We start from the raw sequence: 15292 nt of genomic DNA, 5'->3' as shown, positions 1-15292 counted from the left end.
TGTGGGGAGCATTCCTATTTTGAAATAGTTATAGCTATTCCGGAATACCTTATTTCTAAAAAAGGCTGCTATGTAGATATAGCCTAAAGGACAATATCATCTCCCTATATAAAGCACTTTGAAACTGGTACATGAAAAGTGCCAGCTAACAATATACTCATAAGGTCTTAGCGGCAGTAGACAGAATGACTGAATTCAGATCATATCAGCTCCTTCTTCTGCTTCGTCTGCTTTTTGAACCAAAGAAAAACTGCACAGCCTAGATATGTTATTTAGGTCTCATCTCTAGTTTCCCACTAGGATTGTACAAACAGTGATAAATCTGACTATTCTTGTAATAGATCCACTGAAGACCAGTGGTGGAAGTGAACAAAGTACTATATGCAGCCCAATGACTGCAAGCTGCTGGAGGATAAGCTTCATACAAACTCCCATAACTGGAGAGGAAGCATATCTAGGTTATTCTGTGGGCTCAGAAGCCAGAGGATCTGGATTCCATTCCCAGTGTGAGTAACTCATGTATGGCCAGAGTTGGAAAGGAATTTAGGCTCTTAATTCCCATTGATTTTGGTGGGAATTAGGCACCTAACTAGCTTTACAAATCCGGCCCCTCAGCCTGTGGTCCTCAACCACCACAGGCAAAGAGTGGCACAGTTCTGCAAAGCATTATTATTATTCCTACAGTAAACACTTTCATATTCAGCATTCTATCATCCAGAATGCTCAAATACCTGGCCTTTAAATCAAAAGTAAATTTTAGTTATGTTTTCCATAAGTACAGTATTGTGAAAGTAAACACAAATAAATACACCAAATACAGTATAAGTTTACAGTGTACAATGCTACTGTTGTTGGTAAATAAAATACTCTGCATAGTTTTTGTTTATTTCTTAATATCTAATCTTGTTTTTCTTTAGTGTTATGCGTCGCTAGGTCTACCTCTCTATTATTCAGAATATTGGAATATCTGGCAACCTCCCAGTCCCAGGGCTGCCAGATATGAAAGAGTTTAATGTATATTATTATCATCACCATAATCAAAGGTGAATGCAAGTTCCAGACCTTCAGAGCTCTGCTCATCATCAGTACAATACCTACAAACAAGGTAAAGAAAGTTAGGGTGGCTTACGCTTCATTTCCTGGGGTGACAGCTGGAGTCCACCCAGGAAATCTGCTTAATATTCGTCCATGTGTCTGGCAGCTAGATAGATACTCATCTTCCTGCAACTGGTTCAGCACACTGATCTTTGGCAACATCAGTGGTACACTAACTGGTTTGGCCCATTACCTTTCCTTAATGCTCCTTCCACTGGGGCATCAGAATCTATTGTCACATCCTTCACGGACGTTCTCTGGACACTCCATTCCCTGCGTGAATCTACGGAATCGTTGTCCAGAATTTCCCAGAATGCACTGCTAATACAATTAGGCAGCGTGGTTGTTGAAGACACAAGCGTGGTTGACTCATAGCTACATTGGTGAAAAAGCTGTTGTAGACCAACAATGCAACGTACAACCACAGCTGGTCCAAAAGCTTTTATGTGTAAAAACACTGTTTCAAGGAAACCAACATATTTTAGGAAACTTCAATTTTGATCATTGTTTTAATGAACAAGAATTTGGATTTCTTATTTTAAAACTCTTCATTTAAAAAACTTATTTTATGTTAAGAAATATACCAATGGTCAAAGCCATGCTCCAATTGATGCAAAACAATTATTTTTTAGAATTCCATTCTTGGGGAAAAATGAAATTTTGGCTTTGTTTCCCAACATGAGATGAAAACAATTTTTAATTTGGCTGTGGGATGTGAAAGCTGTGTTCCAGCCACCCCTAGTCTAGTCCGAGTGAGAGTGTCACAAACTATTTACTAAACCATGGTAAAGATGGGACTGAATACAATAGCACTGTAATTGTGATGCAGGCGGTAGCCAAGTGTTTTAATGAGCAGCTACAAGAGGAGAAATAGGGAAGAAATCCCACCAGTTCAGCTGACTTCCACGCTAGTCAAGGCCTGCTGCTGCTGCTGCTGCTGCTGCTGCTGCTGCTGCGGCGGGAGGGAGGGAAGACAAAGGGAGCTGTTGCCCTGGATCCCATATAGATGTGAGGCGCCCAGCACCAGAGTCCGGCCCACACTAAAGGCAACTGTCCTTGGCCCCTCCCCTTTCAGTCTTAGTCCCACCAATTATAGGGCATAGAGCCAAACTCCTCTCCCACTTTGCCCCAGGGTCTGCAGCGGCTGGCAGCCCTGCTGCACTAGTCCTTGACGTTGTCGTTGACTAGCAGATCTCAATGAACATTGCAATAATGGTCCACAAATATTCAATAGAATGTATTAATTAATTCCTTCTGCTACACTTGTTGCCCCTTTTATCTTCCCTCTCTACATATCTGAGTGACAGGGAAGAAATACGTCATATACTTCAAACATAGGCTATGAAGCCAAAGAGTAAAAACATTCTAAGAGATGTAAACCAAATGAGTTTGACCCTCAAATACACGTGACGAAATCATGATCTGTTTCTGGACATGTCTCCGGCATGAGAAGAGGACAAATTAAACAGGGCTGGCAACAGAGGGGGTTTTTGCCAGCAGAGGCACATCTATACAGCCTGTTCACTGAAAGCAGAGAGGTCTTGCATGCTATTTGCAATAGCAAGACTGCTCATTTCCATGAAGCTGCTGGCACTATAGGTCCGTGTAGACCCAGCCTTATATGCCATGGAATATTCCCTGTCCTAATGATCAGTAATATTGGATTTACCATGAAGCATCCTTTTCACTATACCATATATTAGTAAGGGCCTAGCTCAACACTCACAGAAGTCAATTGGCTCTTTCCACTGACCACACTGGGAGCTCACTTGGGCCATGAACTGTACCATAAAGCATACAGTGGAACTGAAACATCTGCCGACTTTGAAAAGGAGACCATCCTTATCCAAAACTCTGAATAGCTAGGGTCAGTGCTAGAGCTGGTCAAACACTATTTCATTTTCAGAGAATATTTAGAACAAAAATTGAGTTTTCAATAAACATCTACATTGAATTTTCTGAGCTTTCAGCCTTTTTTAAAAAAATGATCATTTAAAATTTGCAGTTTGGTTTGATTTTGTTTTGTTGGAAACCAAAGAAAAAGCTTGCTTTGTTCATTGACAAAAACCTGAAAGTATTGATCAATAGTAGGCATTTCCCCCTGAAAATTTATTGTATCACTATGTAATTGGGGAGAGGAAAATGTGGATGCTTTTCTGACCACCGACGGTTGTAACATTCCACAGTTAATTTTGACACAGTGCCCATACCTTGAATCTGCAGTGAGCTCCACAAAGGCAGAGCCAAGTGCCTCAAAAAAAATTCATTGCAGGGCTCGAGCTTCTATTTGTGCAGCACCTGACACAATAGGGGCCTGATCCCACCCAAGCATTTTCATAATATACTTACTAAAGAATATACATTAGCATTGCCATACTTTGCTTGGTTTTAACTCAAACCTTCAATGGAACGTTACTGATACAATATTGCTTTAGTCCTTTTTCAATGCAAAACTTCTGGAAAATTAAATTATTGCCCATACGCAGCAAGAGTTCAGTTCCCACCTCCTTGTAAAGAAAACGTGAGAGAGATGGTAAAGAGAACTAACAACAGTGTCCAGAAACTTCGAGTAGCCATCAGGGTTCTTTTGTACGTATTCTTCCTGTCTTCAGCTACTTGATTGTGGTTTGGCTCTTGAATCAGTCACCCATTGAGCACCCAGTGAGGTGCCCACCTGACAATTCTGCAGCTATGTTTAGTACTGTCCAAAGGAACAGTTGTGCTTGTGAAAGGTGGGCCCTGGAGAGCAAAGGCTTCTCTTCACCCACACAACAGGGAGTGGCAAAGCCCCCTCAGGACCTACCCTCTATCTCCTAGTTGGGATGGGGAGCAGACTCCAGCTGGAAGGAATGCCTGTAGGCTCATTGCTCAGTGAGACCTTGCCCTCTTGGCTGATGCTACCTTAGATATCGCAACATGACTAAATTGGGGACCTCTAGAGTAAACAGGAAGGCCAGGGCTGTTACAGATTTCTAACCATCGTGGCCAGGGCTATAACAGAATTCTAATCACTGTGGATTGAGGATGGAAATGGATCTGTACCACACTTTTACCAGTGTGTTATACTGAGTGTCATGCCCCCAAAACCCATGCTTTATGAAAATTGGCTTATGAATATGACCATGTATAATTAGAAGACATTTTAGACTAAATACCCCACGTAACACATCAATTTTAAGGTCACAATGTGCTGAAGGCATATATCCTAGTTTTGTATATGTATCGTTCTTGTACATAAACAATCACACTTTGTACTTCTAATTTTAGAATTCTAAATATGCCAATGAGGGTCACTATTGGTGCCCCAGAACCTGAATTGTTTGGTGATCAAGTCAACGACCTCTGAATAGTCTTGATTGTCCTATAAGCCCAAACTGTGGTTGTTCCCAGAAAGGCATGTGGCCAGGCCACCTGAAGCTGAAATCCATTTTGGATCTGGAAATTTTCAGCTCAAGGTGAGAAAAGTTTGAACTAAGCACAAAGAACTGTCTCCTTGGGGAAAAGGGATTTAAGGGGGAGGGAAAACCAAACAATAGGGCAGATGCCACAAACCAAGACCCTCTTCTCACCATCTAAGATGCCTGCTGGAAACATATAAGAATGAAAAGAGAGAAGGATTGGGGCCAAGACAGGAGGCTGCTTAGCTTGTGAAAGACATGTTTAGAACAACCGTTTAGGGTAAGAATTTTCATGTAATACATTTCTCAGTGGATTAGAACTAGCTAAGCATTTTGTTTAAGTAACTCACTTTGATCTGTTTTTACTTACAACCACTTAAATCCTACTTTTGTACTTCATAAAAACACTTCTGTTGATTATCAAGCTGAGGGTAAATCATTGTTACCTGGGAGGGAGCAAGCACTGTGCATCCCTCTCCTTCACTGATAAAGGGGGTGGGGGTGGACCTCTTTATCAGCTTTCTCTAGTAAGACAGATTTGTTTGGGGGGTTTGGTCCCTTTGTTGGGGTTGGGTTCCTGGGACCTGAGCCCTTATAACTGAGCCCCCCTAGAACCGAACTCGGTCAATGTCTGTGTTGTTCTGCAGGGGGGCAGTAACCCCATCTCCGTGCCATTTCTGGGGGTGTGGGAGGCAGAGGATCTGGCCCATCAGGACAAGGTGGTGAGCAGTCCCAGAAAGCAAGAATGTGGCCATCGGTGGCATGATCAGCACTCCAGGGACAAGCTTACGGGGACTCCTCTGATTCATCTCATCACACTGAACTGCCAAAAAAAGGTGGCTTTGGGTACATCTACACTGCAAGTCCAAAATGGGCAGCAAGTCTCAGAGCCCAGACCCACAGACTTAGGCGCAAGGCACATGTCTACGCTGCTCTTTTCGTTGCGTAGGACATTCCTGGAGCCTAGTCTCTCAGACCCTCTGCCCTGGCTGGGTTTCAGAGCCTGTATTATAGCCTAAGGGGACATTGCTATTTTTAGCCTCATCATGTGAGCCTGAATCAGTTGCTGTAAGCCCTGACACTGGCTGCAGGGTGCAGGTGAGGCGCAGTGTAAGTGTCCCCAGTGATGGTGCTATTGGGGATCTACACACCTATCTGCTGGGACCTAGTCTGACACAACAAGGTGACCGACCCAGGGGTAGTGAAGCAATGTGTCTAATGGCGGGGGGGGAGGGGAGTGGCTGAGAGCCATAGAACTCAACTGTAAGCCCTGTAGCACTTCAAGCCAGGGGGTTCAGTAGCAGCCCTCACTCCAGCACCTAGGGACAGACCACTGTGCAGTCAGCAAATCACTTTTGCAAGTTCCTCAATCCACACATGAGCTAAAACTTCTCTGGGACCATGTTTTGTATCCAAATCCATGGTCTGAAGAGTGTTTTATACCATCTGCACTTCGCTTTAAAGAGCAGTGGAGGAGAAAAAAAATAATGCCAAACCCTCACCCATAATCTGAGACGCTAAACACTCTCTGATGAGGATTAGCATGAAGCCAAACAGGAGCAAGACTGAACTCTCTCATTTTAACTAACAGCCTTCCCTTTAATTCTCAACAGCTGGATGTCAGTACAAAAAATAGTTTGCTTCATGGTCAGGGCGCATAAACAAACAGATTTATTTACAATTGGTTATAAATTTAACCAATAGAGGTCACTCTCCAGAAGTTAGCTTGGCACTCTGCAGAGCAAATAAACTATATATCTTCATTGTCCCGGCAGCAGCTCAGCATGTTGTTTTGATCTTCATGCCTGGTTGACCTCTTTCAGTTGACTCGCTTTAGTTAAACAGAAATTTGGCAAACTAGCATGTGAATATGTTATTTTGCCACAAACTGTGATCCAAGACTTGAGCTCCTCGGAGCAAATGCAACACAATTAGTAAATAAATAATCATCCTGTATGGTAATTTCTATGCTCCTAGCACCACAATCTTCCCTAGAGAGTATCAAAACAAAAAGCAGTCAAGTAGCACTTTAAAGACTAGCAAAATAGTTTATTAGGTGAGCTTTCGTGGGACAGACCCTCTTCTTCAGACCATATCCAGACCAGAACAGACTCAATATTTAAGACACAGAGAACCAAAAACAGTAAGCAAGGAGGACAAATCAGAAAAAGATAATCAAGGTGAGCAAATCAGAGAGTGGAGGGGTGGGGGGAAGATCAAGAATTAGATTGAGTTAAGTATGCAGACAAGCCCCTATAGTGACTCAGAAAGTTCCCATCACGATTTAAACCATGTGTTAATGTGCCAAATTTGAATATAAATGTCAATTCGTCCACTTCCCTTTCTACAAAGGAGCGATAATTTCTTTTCAGTAACACACATACCTTGAGGTCATTGACAGAATGGCCCATTCCATTAAAATGTTGACTAACTGGTTTGTGGATCTGGAGTGTTTTGATGTCTGTTTTGTGCCCGTTGACCCTTTGTCTAAGGGAGTTAGAAGTCTGTCCAATATACAAAGCATCTGGGCATTGTTGGCACATGATGGCATATATGATGTTAGTAGAGGAGCATGAGAAAATGCTCATGATTCTGTGAGTAACCTGGTTAGGTCCAGTGATGGTATTTCCAGAGAAGATATGTGGACAAAGCTGGCAGCGGGCTTTCCTACTGATCGCTATACTTATCACACCCTTCTAGTTTCCATCGTGCACACGTGATTAGATCCATTGTTTACAGTCAAGCTCTTAGGTATAATCGTATTTGCTCTGATCCAACTGACAGAGACCAAAAACTACAAGAACTTTACCAAATATTCATAAACCTGAATTACCCACCAGGAGAAGTAAAAAAAAAAAAAAATCGACAGGGCCAGACGCATACCCAGAAACCAGCTACTCCAAGATCAGCCCAAAAAAGCCAAGAACAGAACACCACTGGTCATCACCTACAGCCCCCAACTCAGACCACTGCAACGAATTATTAAAGACCTACAACCTATTCTTAATCAGGATGCTACACTCCAGAAGGCCCTGGGTGACATGCCTGTTCTCTCCTACAGACAACCTCCCAGCCTTATGAGGATCCTTACTAACAGCCACAGTCTATACCCCAGGAGCACCAGTCCTGGAACCTTTCCCTGCAACAAAGCCCGCTGCCAGCTTTGTCCACATATCTTCTCTGGAAATACCATCACTGGACCTAACCAGGTTACTCACAGAATCACGGGCACTTTCTCATGCTCCTCTACTAACATCGTATATGCCATCATGTGCCAATAATGCCCAGATGCTTTGTATATTGGACAGACTTCTAACTCCCTTAGACAAAGGGTCAACGGGCACAAAACAGACATCAAAACACTCCAGATCCATAAACCAGTTAGTCAACATTTTAATGGAATGGGGCATTCTGTCAACGACCTCAAGGTATGTGTGTTACTGAAAAGAAATTATCACTCCTTTGTAGAAAGGGAAGTGGACGAACTGACATTTATATTCAAATTCGGAACATTAACACATGGTTTAAATCGTGATGGGAACTTTCTGAGTCACTATAGGGGCTTGTCTGCATACTTAACTCAATCTAATTCTTGATCTTCCCCCCACCCCTCCACTCTCTGATTTGCTCACCTTGATTATCTTTTTCTGATTTGTCCTCCTTGCTTACTGTTTTTGGTTCTCTGTGTCTTAAATATTGAGTCTGTTCTGGTCTGGATATGGTCTGAAGAAGTGGGTCTGTCCCACAAAAGCTCACCTAATAAACTATTTTGCTAGTCTTTAAAGTGCTACTTGACTGCTTTTTGTTTTGATAGTGTATAGACTAGCACGGCTTACTCTCTGTTACTATTCCCTAGAGAGTGTTAGTGGTACTGCCTATGTACTTGCTATTACAACTACCAGCATAGCTGACCACATCACAATCTTTAACGTAGTTATCCTTGTCACATTCCCACAAGGCAGGGCATGGTAGGAACTGAGGAACAGAGAGTTTAAGTGACTTGCCAAAGGTCACACAAGCAATCTGTGACAGCAGGGAATTCAAGTCTTCAAAGCCCTAGGTTAGCAGTCTAGCCACTGAAACAGCTCTCTTCCTCTCATATCACCTCTAGCCACTTTTCTATTGATTCATTCTCAGCACCCAGGAGAGATATTATACCCATTTCACAGACAAGTAAATCAAGGCACCCTCCTCAGTTGGAGATAACTGTTTCTTTGACTGCAGTGGAGTTACACTGGTATGGCAGTTGGCAGGGTCGGACTGTAAGGGCTCAGAAGGAGATGATGCATCTCCTGCTGTAGGCCTGAGAGAATTTTCTCAGTACCCCTCTTGGTTTAGGGCAGCTCTGCATAGCCCATGGCTCAGAGATGTGCGATAAATGCCAACTTCTAGCCTGTCATTTGCTCAAGGTCAAATGATGAGTCACCAGCACAGTGAGAAAACCCCACCAGAAAGCCTGACACTCAGTCACCTGCCCTCACTACTAAGCAACATCAGTGAACAAGTGACAGAGACTCACTTTCTAAAACCAACAAACTGAACACCCAGACCTGGTCAACACTCAGCCTGGAGGATAGCTGGCAAGCAAACCCTCCATAACCCATTAAAATGCATTCATCTTGCATTCAGCATGCTGAACAGGTTGTGCAATTAATTTTCTTCATGTTAACATCTTCCAGGCAAACAGAATGGTCTAACTTCAGCAGAAGCATTGGTTCTATGGGCAATACATTCTAGCTGGGGGAGAAAAAGCCCACCTAGTTATCACCTCTCTGCCCTCATGGCAGACATAGCAAGCAATCTGAAGAAACATGATCTCAGTCCTAATGTGATCGGAGCAGGGAGAAATCAGGTTGGGAAACATGGGCTGGCAAAATCTGCCCACGCCTCCAGCCCTGATTTGCCTATGGCTAGCCAGAGTCTCAGTCCTCTCCTCATTATGAATGAATGATTTTATAACACCCAACTGTGTCCCTGACAATACAGTAAGTACCAGTAGGAAAAGGAATATAGGAGGAAGATCAGAGGAGACAACATCAATAAGATTACATAGGGAGGGCCCACATCTAACTCAAAGAGCACAGTGTTGCCTAGTGGATAGAACACTGTGTTCAATTCCTGGTTCCACCACTGTTGTGCTGGATGACCTTGGGCAAGTCACTTCACCTCAGTTTCCCATTATGGAGAATACGTCCATCGTTTACAAACCTCTTTGACATCTATGAATGAGAAGGGCTACTTAAGAGCTAAGCCTGATTATTATTGTCTGACTATGTAAGAGCTAACTCTGATTGTTATCATTAAGAGCTAAATCTGATTATTATTATTTTACACCTATGGAAATCATTGTCAAAATTCCCTGCAGAGGTGTAGCATCACACTCTCCTGGACAGCATGGCACCCTCAAAACAGAGAGAGAGCATTGCATAGATGTGCAAATACATCTAAAATAATATGGAGGCACCAGGGTTTTCTCTGGCCAATTAAAACAGGTCTCAAGAAGCAGTGAATATACTAAATGAGCCAGATCCAACAGAATCACGCTGCTGTGAAGCAGCAGTGAGATGGGAATCTGGCCATCTGTGTCTCCTTCTTTTGCCAAACTCTGGCTGTAAGTCATATTGCCTGAGCCTTAATTAACACCTCGTTACAAAAAAACCACATTGTTCTTGAAACACAGCAAAATATTGGCCCAAAGAGCTAATATAAAACTGTGCATGGCCCTAAAAATATTACATTGACAATTGCAATGTAAAGAAAACACCATTTAAAGCTTGCCTGGAGCAAGTCCTCACTGAAAATCATGTTAATCCCTGTCATGAGGATTAGTCTGCAAGGGCGGAGAGTTACTCCACTGATACTTCTGGGACAACTGGGCTCCTATGGGAAGGCTGGTTTTCTCTTTATTTATACACCAGGGCTCGTTCCTGTTCTGAATACACCAAAACAAAGCAGGTGAGAAGGGCAATCGCTAGCTGAACCCAGCTGTGCTGAGCAACAACAATGAATATTTTCTTGCCTTTTTATTTATTCATTTATTTGTTTCCTCATTTTTGAGGGATTCTGGGGAGAGAAATGATCAAGCCATTGACATCCTTTCATTTCAGATCATCTTACAACCTCAAATTTCTAGCACAATGTCTCTTTCAGGTAAAAAAAAAAATTAGTCAAGCAAAATATTAGAACTTTGGATTTGGCAATGCACTTTGATTTGCCTAAAAAGCTCAATGCAACATCTCAGAAGCCTATCGCCTAATTATCAGTTGCTGCTGCAAGATACAGGTATAGTAATGGGTAAATTTTCGCCCATTGTCACCATCACTTTTTTTTTTTTTGCACAATTGAAAACAGAGTGCAAAAGCCTCCATTTTCATGGGGTTTGTATTTCAGAAGTGCTACTTTACTGCTTTATTGTTTTGATAAACAACAAGGTTTAGCTCTCACATAGTGCTTCACACTTTCAAATCATTAGCTAGCTAATTACTCCTTGGGACATCCCTGTGACCTGGGGGTGGGTGCACCTATAAATATACCTACAGGTTATTAAAACAAAAAAGCAGTCAAGTAGCACTTTAAAGACTAACAAAATAATTTATTAGGTGAGCTTTCATGGGACAGACCTATTTCTTCAGATCATAGCCATACCAGAACAGACTCAATATTTAAGGCACAGAGAACCAAAAACAGTAATCAAGGTGGACAAATCAGGAAAAAAAATGATCAAGGTGAGCAAATCAGAAAGTAAAGGGGCAGAAGGGCGGGGCGGGGAGCCAAGAATTAGATTAAGCCAAGTATGCAAATGAGCCCCTATAGTGACCCAGAAAATTCCAATCTCAGTTCAAACCACATGTTAATGTGTCGAATTTGAATATAAAAGACAGTTCAGCAGCCTCTATTTGAAGAGTGCTGTGAAAATTCCTCTTCAGTAACACACAGACTCTTAAGTCATTAACAGAATGGACCAATCCATTAAAATGCCAGCTAACAGGTTTGTGGATCAGGAGCGTTTTTATGTCTGTTTTGTGCCCATTATCTCTTTGTCTAAGAGAGTTTGAAATCTGTCCAATAGACAAAGCACCTGGGCATTGTTGGCATGTGATGGCATACATGATGTTAGTTGAGGATCATGAGAATGTGCTCGTGATTCTGTGAATAACCTGGTTAGGTCCAGTGATGGTATCTCCAGAATAGATACGTGGACAAAGATGGCAGCGGGCTTTGTTGCAAGGAAAAGTCCCAGGACTGGTGTTCCTGCAGCATAGACTGTGGCTGTTGGTGAGAATCCTCATAAGGCTGGGAGGTTGTCTGTAGGAGAGAACGGGCCTGTCACCCAGGGCCTTCTGGAGTGTGGCATCCTGATTAAGGATAGGTTGTAGGTCTTTAATAATTCGTTGCAGTTGTTTGAGTTGGGGGCTGTAGGTGATGACCAGTGGTGTTCTCTTCTTGGCTTTTTTGGGCCGATCTTGGAGTAGCTGGTCTCTGGGTATTCGTCTGGCCCTGTCGATTTGTTTTTTTTTAATCTCTCCTGGTGGGTAACTCAGGTTTATGAATATTTGGTAAAGATCTTGTAGTTTTTGGTCTCTGATATGGGTATGGTCTGAAGAAGTGGGTCTGTCCAACGAAAGCTCACCTAATAAATTATTTTGTTAGTCTTTAAAGTGCTACTTGACTGCTTTTTTGTTTTGATAGTATATAGACTAGCACGGCTTCCTCTCTGTTACTACAGGTTGTTAACTGCTGTCATCAGGCACTGGGTTAGGCCTCTACAGAAGTAAGTGCTCCTCCTGATGGATGCTTGAGGCTTAATCATAGAGGATTTGGGTAGGTGCCTGGGCAGTAGTGTATCTTTCACAACTGTCCTTCACCACCAGTGTTCCCTATAAGCTGAGGGCTTGGGCGGCCACCCAGGAAAGATTCAGATGCTGCCCAGCTGAATAGCAAAGTGCCCACAGCTGGCAGTGTGTGTTCCTCCTTGTGGTGCACATCCATGCCTGTGTTTGTGCACATAACAAAATTTATTCTGCATATGAATGATAAAAATTAGAAGGAACATTGTTCACCACACATCTCCTTCTCGCCTCTTCTCTCTCTCACTGGCCCCTGACCTCTCCCCTCTCTTTATTTCTCACCAAATCCCTCCACCACTCACTTCCCTCCAGGCCTGCCAATGTGAGGGCAAAAGGGGGCAGTTGCCCCAGGGCCTGGCTTCTCAAGAGATCCCATAGCTCCAGCCACCGCTGCTGCTGTTACTTCAGCAGTGGCAGCAGATGGAGCTCCGGGCATCTTTCAAGAGCTGGTAGCACAGCTCTGCCACTCTGCATGACTGTGGGGGCGCCCAGGATAAAGGTGACGGCCTTTGGCCCCACCTCTTCCATTCTTGGTCCTCCTCCTTTTGCCATTGGCCCCACCCCTTGCACTAGTGAGGAACCAGATGCCCCTCCCACTTTGCCCCAGGGCCTGCGGTGGCTGTCAGCCCTGCTGCTTCCCCCATCCCCCTTCCTTCATTTTCCCTCTTGTTTCCTACATGTCTACTCAAATTGAATATTCTCTATACTGGAGTAGCCTGGGTGTAGTGGTGTCTTCCCCTCCCACCTCCACCAATTACCAGATCTCCAGGACCCTGGCTACCGCCATGCATGAAAGCTGGTAACTCCCCTCAGCTAACCAGCTCTTCCAGCCTCCATTTTTGAAAGCTCCTCAGCACCTTCCCAGAGAATGAAATGGCCTCTGGAGCACACAGCTCCCTTGCCAACACGCTCTGGCCCAGCGCTGAGCTGGAATGCCATCCAAGAGCTTGCAGAGGAATCAGAAAGCCTGAGTTGAGGCAAGAGAGGATGAGGTGGGATGACACGGACTCAGTGTTCTGGCTGGATTTCATCCCGGGTGATTCAAGGCCATAAGGCATCCCAGCAGAACAAATTCTTGCAGACTGCACATGTCTCAGGGTGGAAAGAAGCAAAAACGCCAAACTCAGCCCTCCCCGCAGGATGCTGCGTGACTCGCCGTCTCCTTGCTGCAGACGCGCTCGCTCGCTCAGCAGTCAAATCCCTCCTCTGCGGCAAAGCCTCTTAAGGGCAACTCCGCCAAGCCTTGAACGCAGCTGGAGCTGACTCAGCAACAATTCCTGCCAGGGATCCCAGACTGGGCACCGCAGTGGGAGGGCCCCTCCAACTCATGCACTGGGGGTGCAGCAGGCTTCCCTCTCCATAGAGGGGGCTGGTCGGTGGGTATACAGACAGGCAATCCCATGTTATTCTGACACTGTGTGACAAGGCCTCCTGTCCTGCTCCTCTTTCAAGGGGCACTGCCCCATAGCAGTTCTCCTACGCAGCTTAGTTTCCCCCTCCGTCAGGCCCAGTGGCCTAGTCCTTTAAGCTCAGGCCCAGCAGCCCAGTACTTCAGTGGCCTAGTCTCTTACAGTCAGGCCTGACTACCATAGCCACCTGCAGTCAGGGCTGGCAGCCTAGTCACTCCCCTTCACTGCCTCACTCCCTGGGGCACTTCCCCTGGAACCCCATGCACCCTCTGGGACTCTACATCAGGGCCCACAGTACAGCAGGAGTCAGGCTGGAACCTTTCCCAAGCTCCCCTTATCCTGCCCAGCACTGTCCTATCTAACGTGCTAGCTCTCTCTGGAAGCTGATCCTGCACCTTCCTGGACCAGGACCCAACTGACTCAGCTCTGCCGGAGCAGCTTCTTATATGCAAGGCTACTCCAGCAAGCTGCCCTCTGATTGGCTCCCCGCAGGAGCCCTACACTGGATGGCTGGTGGAGCTGCACAGGCTCCCCTCCGGCCTGCCTTAACCCTTTCTTTGCAGTAGGGGTCATCCACCCCACTGCACAGCAGAACAGTTTTCGAGACAGACAAAGGGTGAGCCACTTCTTCACCCTGCAGCATGTGCCATCACTCATGCCAAGTGGGCACGAAGTGCCAGCACCTCCAATGTAGTATCGCTTCACAAGTGCTTTGCCCTGTGGTGCAAGGCAATACAGAATCAGGCCTGTAGAGTTTTGCAGTTGCACTTCACCCTAACTGATGGTAGCTGAGCAATTTTCGGGCTCAACTCCAGAATCTACTCAGGAGTGCCCAAGACACGCAACAATGGACAACCTAGGCTAGTGAGCAGGCCACGTGAGCAGCCCTGCTTCATCTCAACAGGCTGCAAGATTGGCATAACCAAGAGGGTCTCCCAGGATAGGGTAGTTTTGCTAACTGCATTGTGCAGATAGAAATAAGCAGAATCTGGTGACCCTGTACATGGGCGACAGGAAACAAAATGTCTCATGGGCCACACACAAAACCCCAGCATGTGGCCTTTGGGCTGCAGATTGCCCACTGCTATTTTAAACAGGAGTACTAACAGGCTTCAGTTTCAAGACCATCACCTTAAGCCGAGCTGCGTACATACAGTACAATTCCTTTCGTCAGTCCTTCAAGAGATCCTGCACCCTACACAAGGGGACATAGTGTGCACTTTGCAACGCAGAACAGGAACAAAATGGAATGAACGCAAACCGTAGCCTATGTGACCTACCTTCATGGTTGCTGGGGCAGTGAATGGAGGAGATAAAGGTCGCTCTGGAATGGTCACATCTGTGTTGTTTAACAGGTCCTGTTTCCTGTAAAGGAAGAAGATCTAACTCAACAATGGTTCTTTCGAAAACGGGCTTTTTTCCCCAAAGGAACGCTGTCTACACAGCTGTTTTGGCTTTTGGAAAAGTGTTTTCCGTATACGCAATCGGAAGAGATCATGCAAATAAAATGTGAGATTTGTAAGTCAGGGCTTCATTTGCATTT

At 44.7% G+C, this 15292-nt stretch overlaps 1 protein-coding gene across 1 annotated transcript in view; it reads right to left on the bottom strand.

The window, feature by feature from the left end:
- RAP1GAP2 (RAP1 GTPase activating protein 2) overlaps nt 1–15046 on the bottom strand; it is a 120681-nt gene extending 105635 nt beyond the window's left edge. Inside the window, exon 1 of the mRNA XM_075013339.1 lies at nt 15030–15046. Coding sequence (XP_074869440.1) covers nt 15030–15035 — 6 coding nt within the window. The 5' untranslated portion in view covers nt 15036–15046. The remainder of the gene's footprint in view (nt 1–15029) is intronic.
- Between the last annotated feature and the right edge of the window lie 246 nt (nt 15047–15292).

This window comes from Carettochelys insculpta, chromosome 19 (genome assembly GCF_033958435.1).
Source record: "Carettochelys insculpta isolate YL-2023 chromosome 19, ASM3395843v1, whole genome shotgun sequence".
Lineage (NCBI taxonomy): Eukaryota > Metazoa > Chordata > Testudines > Carettochelyidae > Carettochelys > Carettochelys insculpta.
The sequence above is the reverse complement of the archived record's forward strand: the minus strand, read 5'-3'. Positions and strand labels throughout refer to the sequence as shown.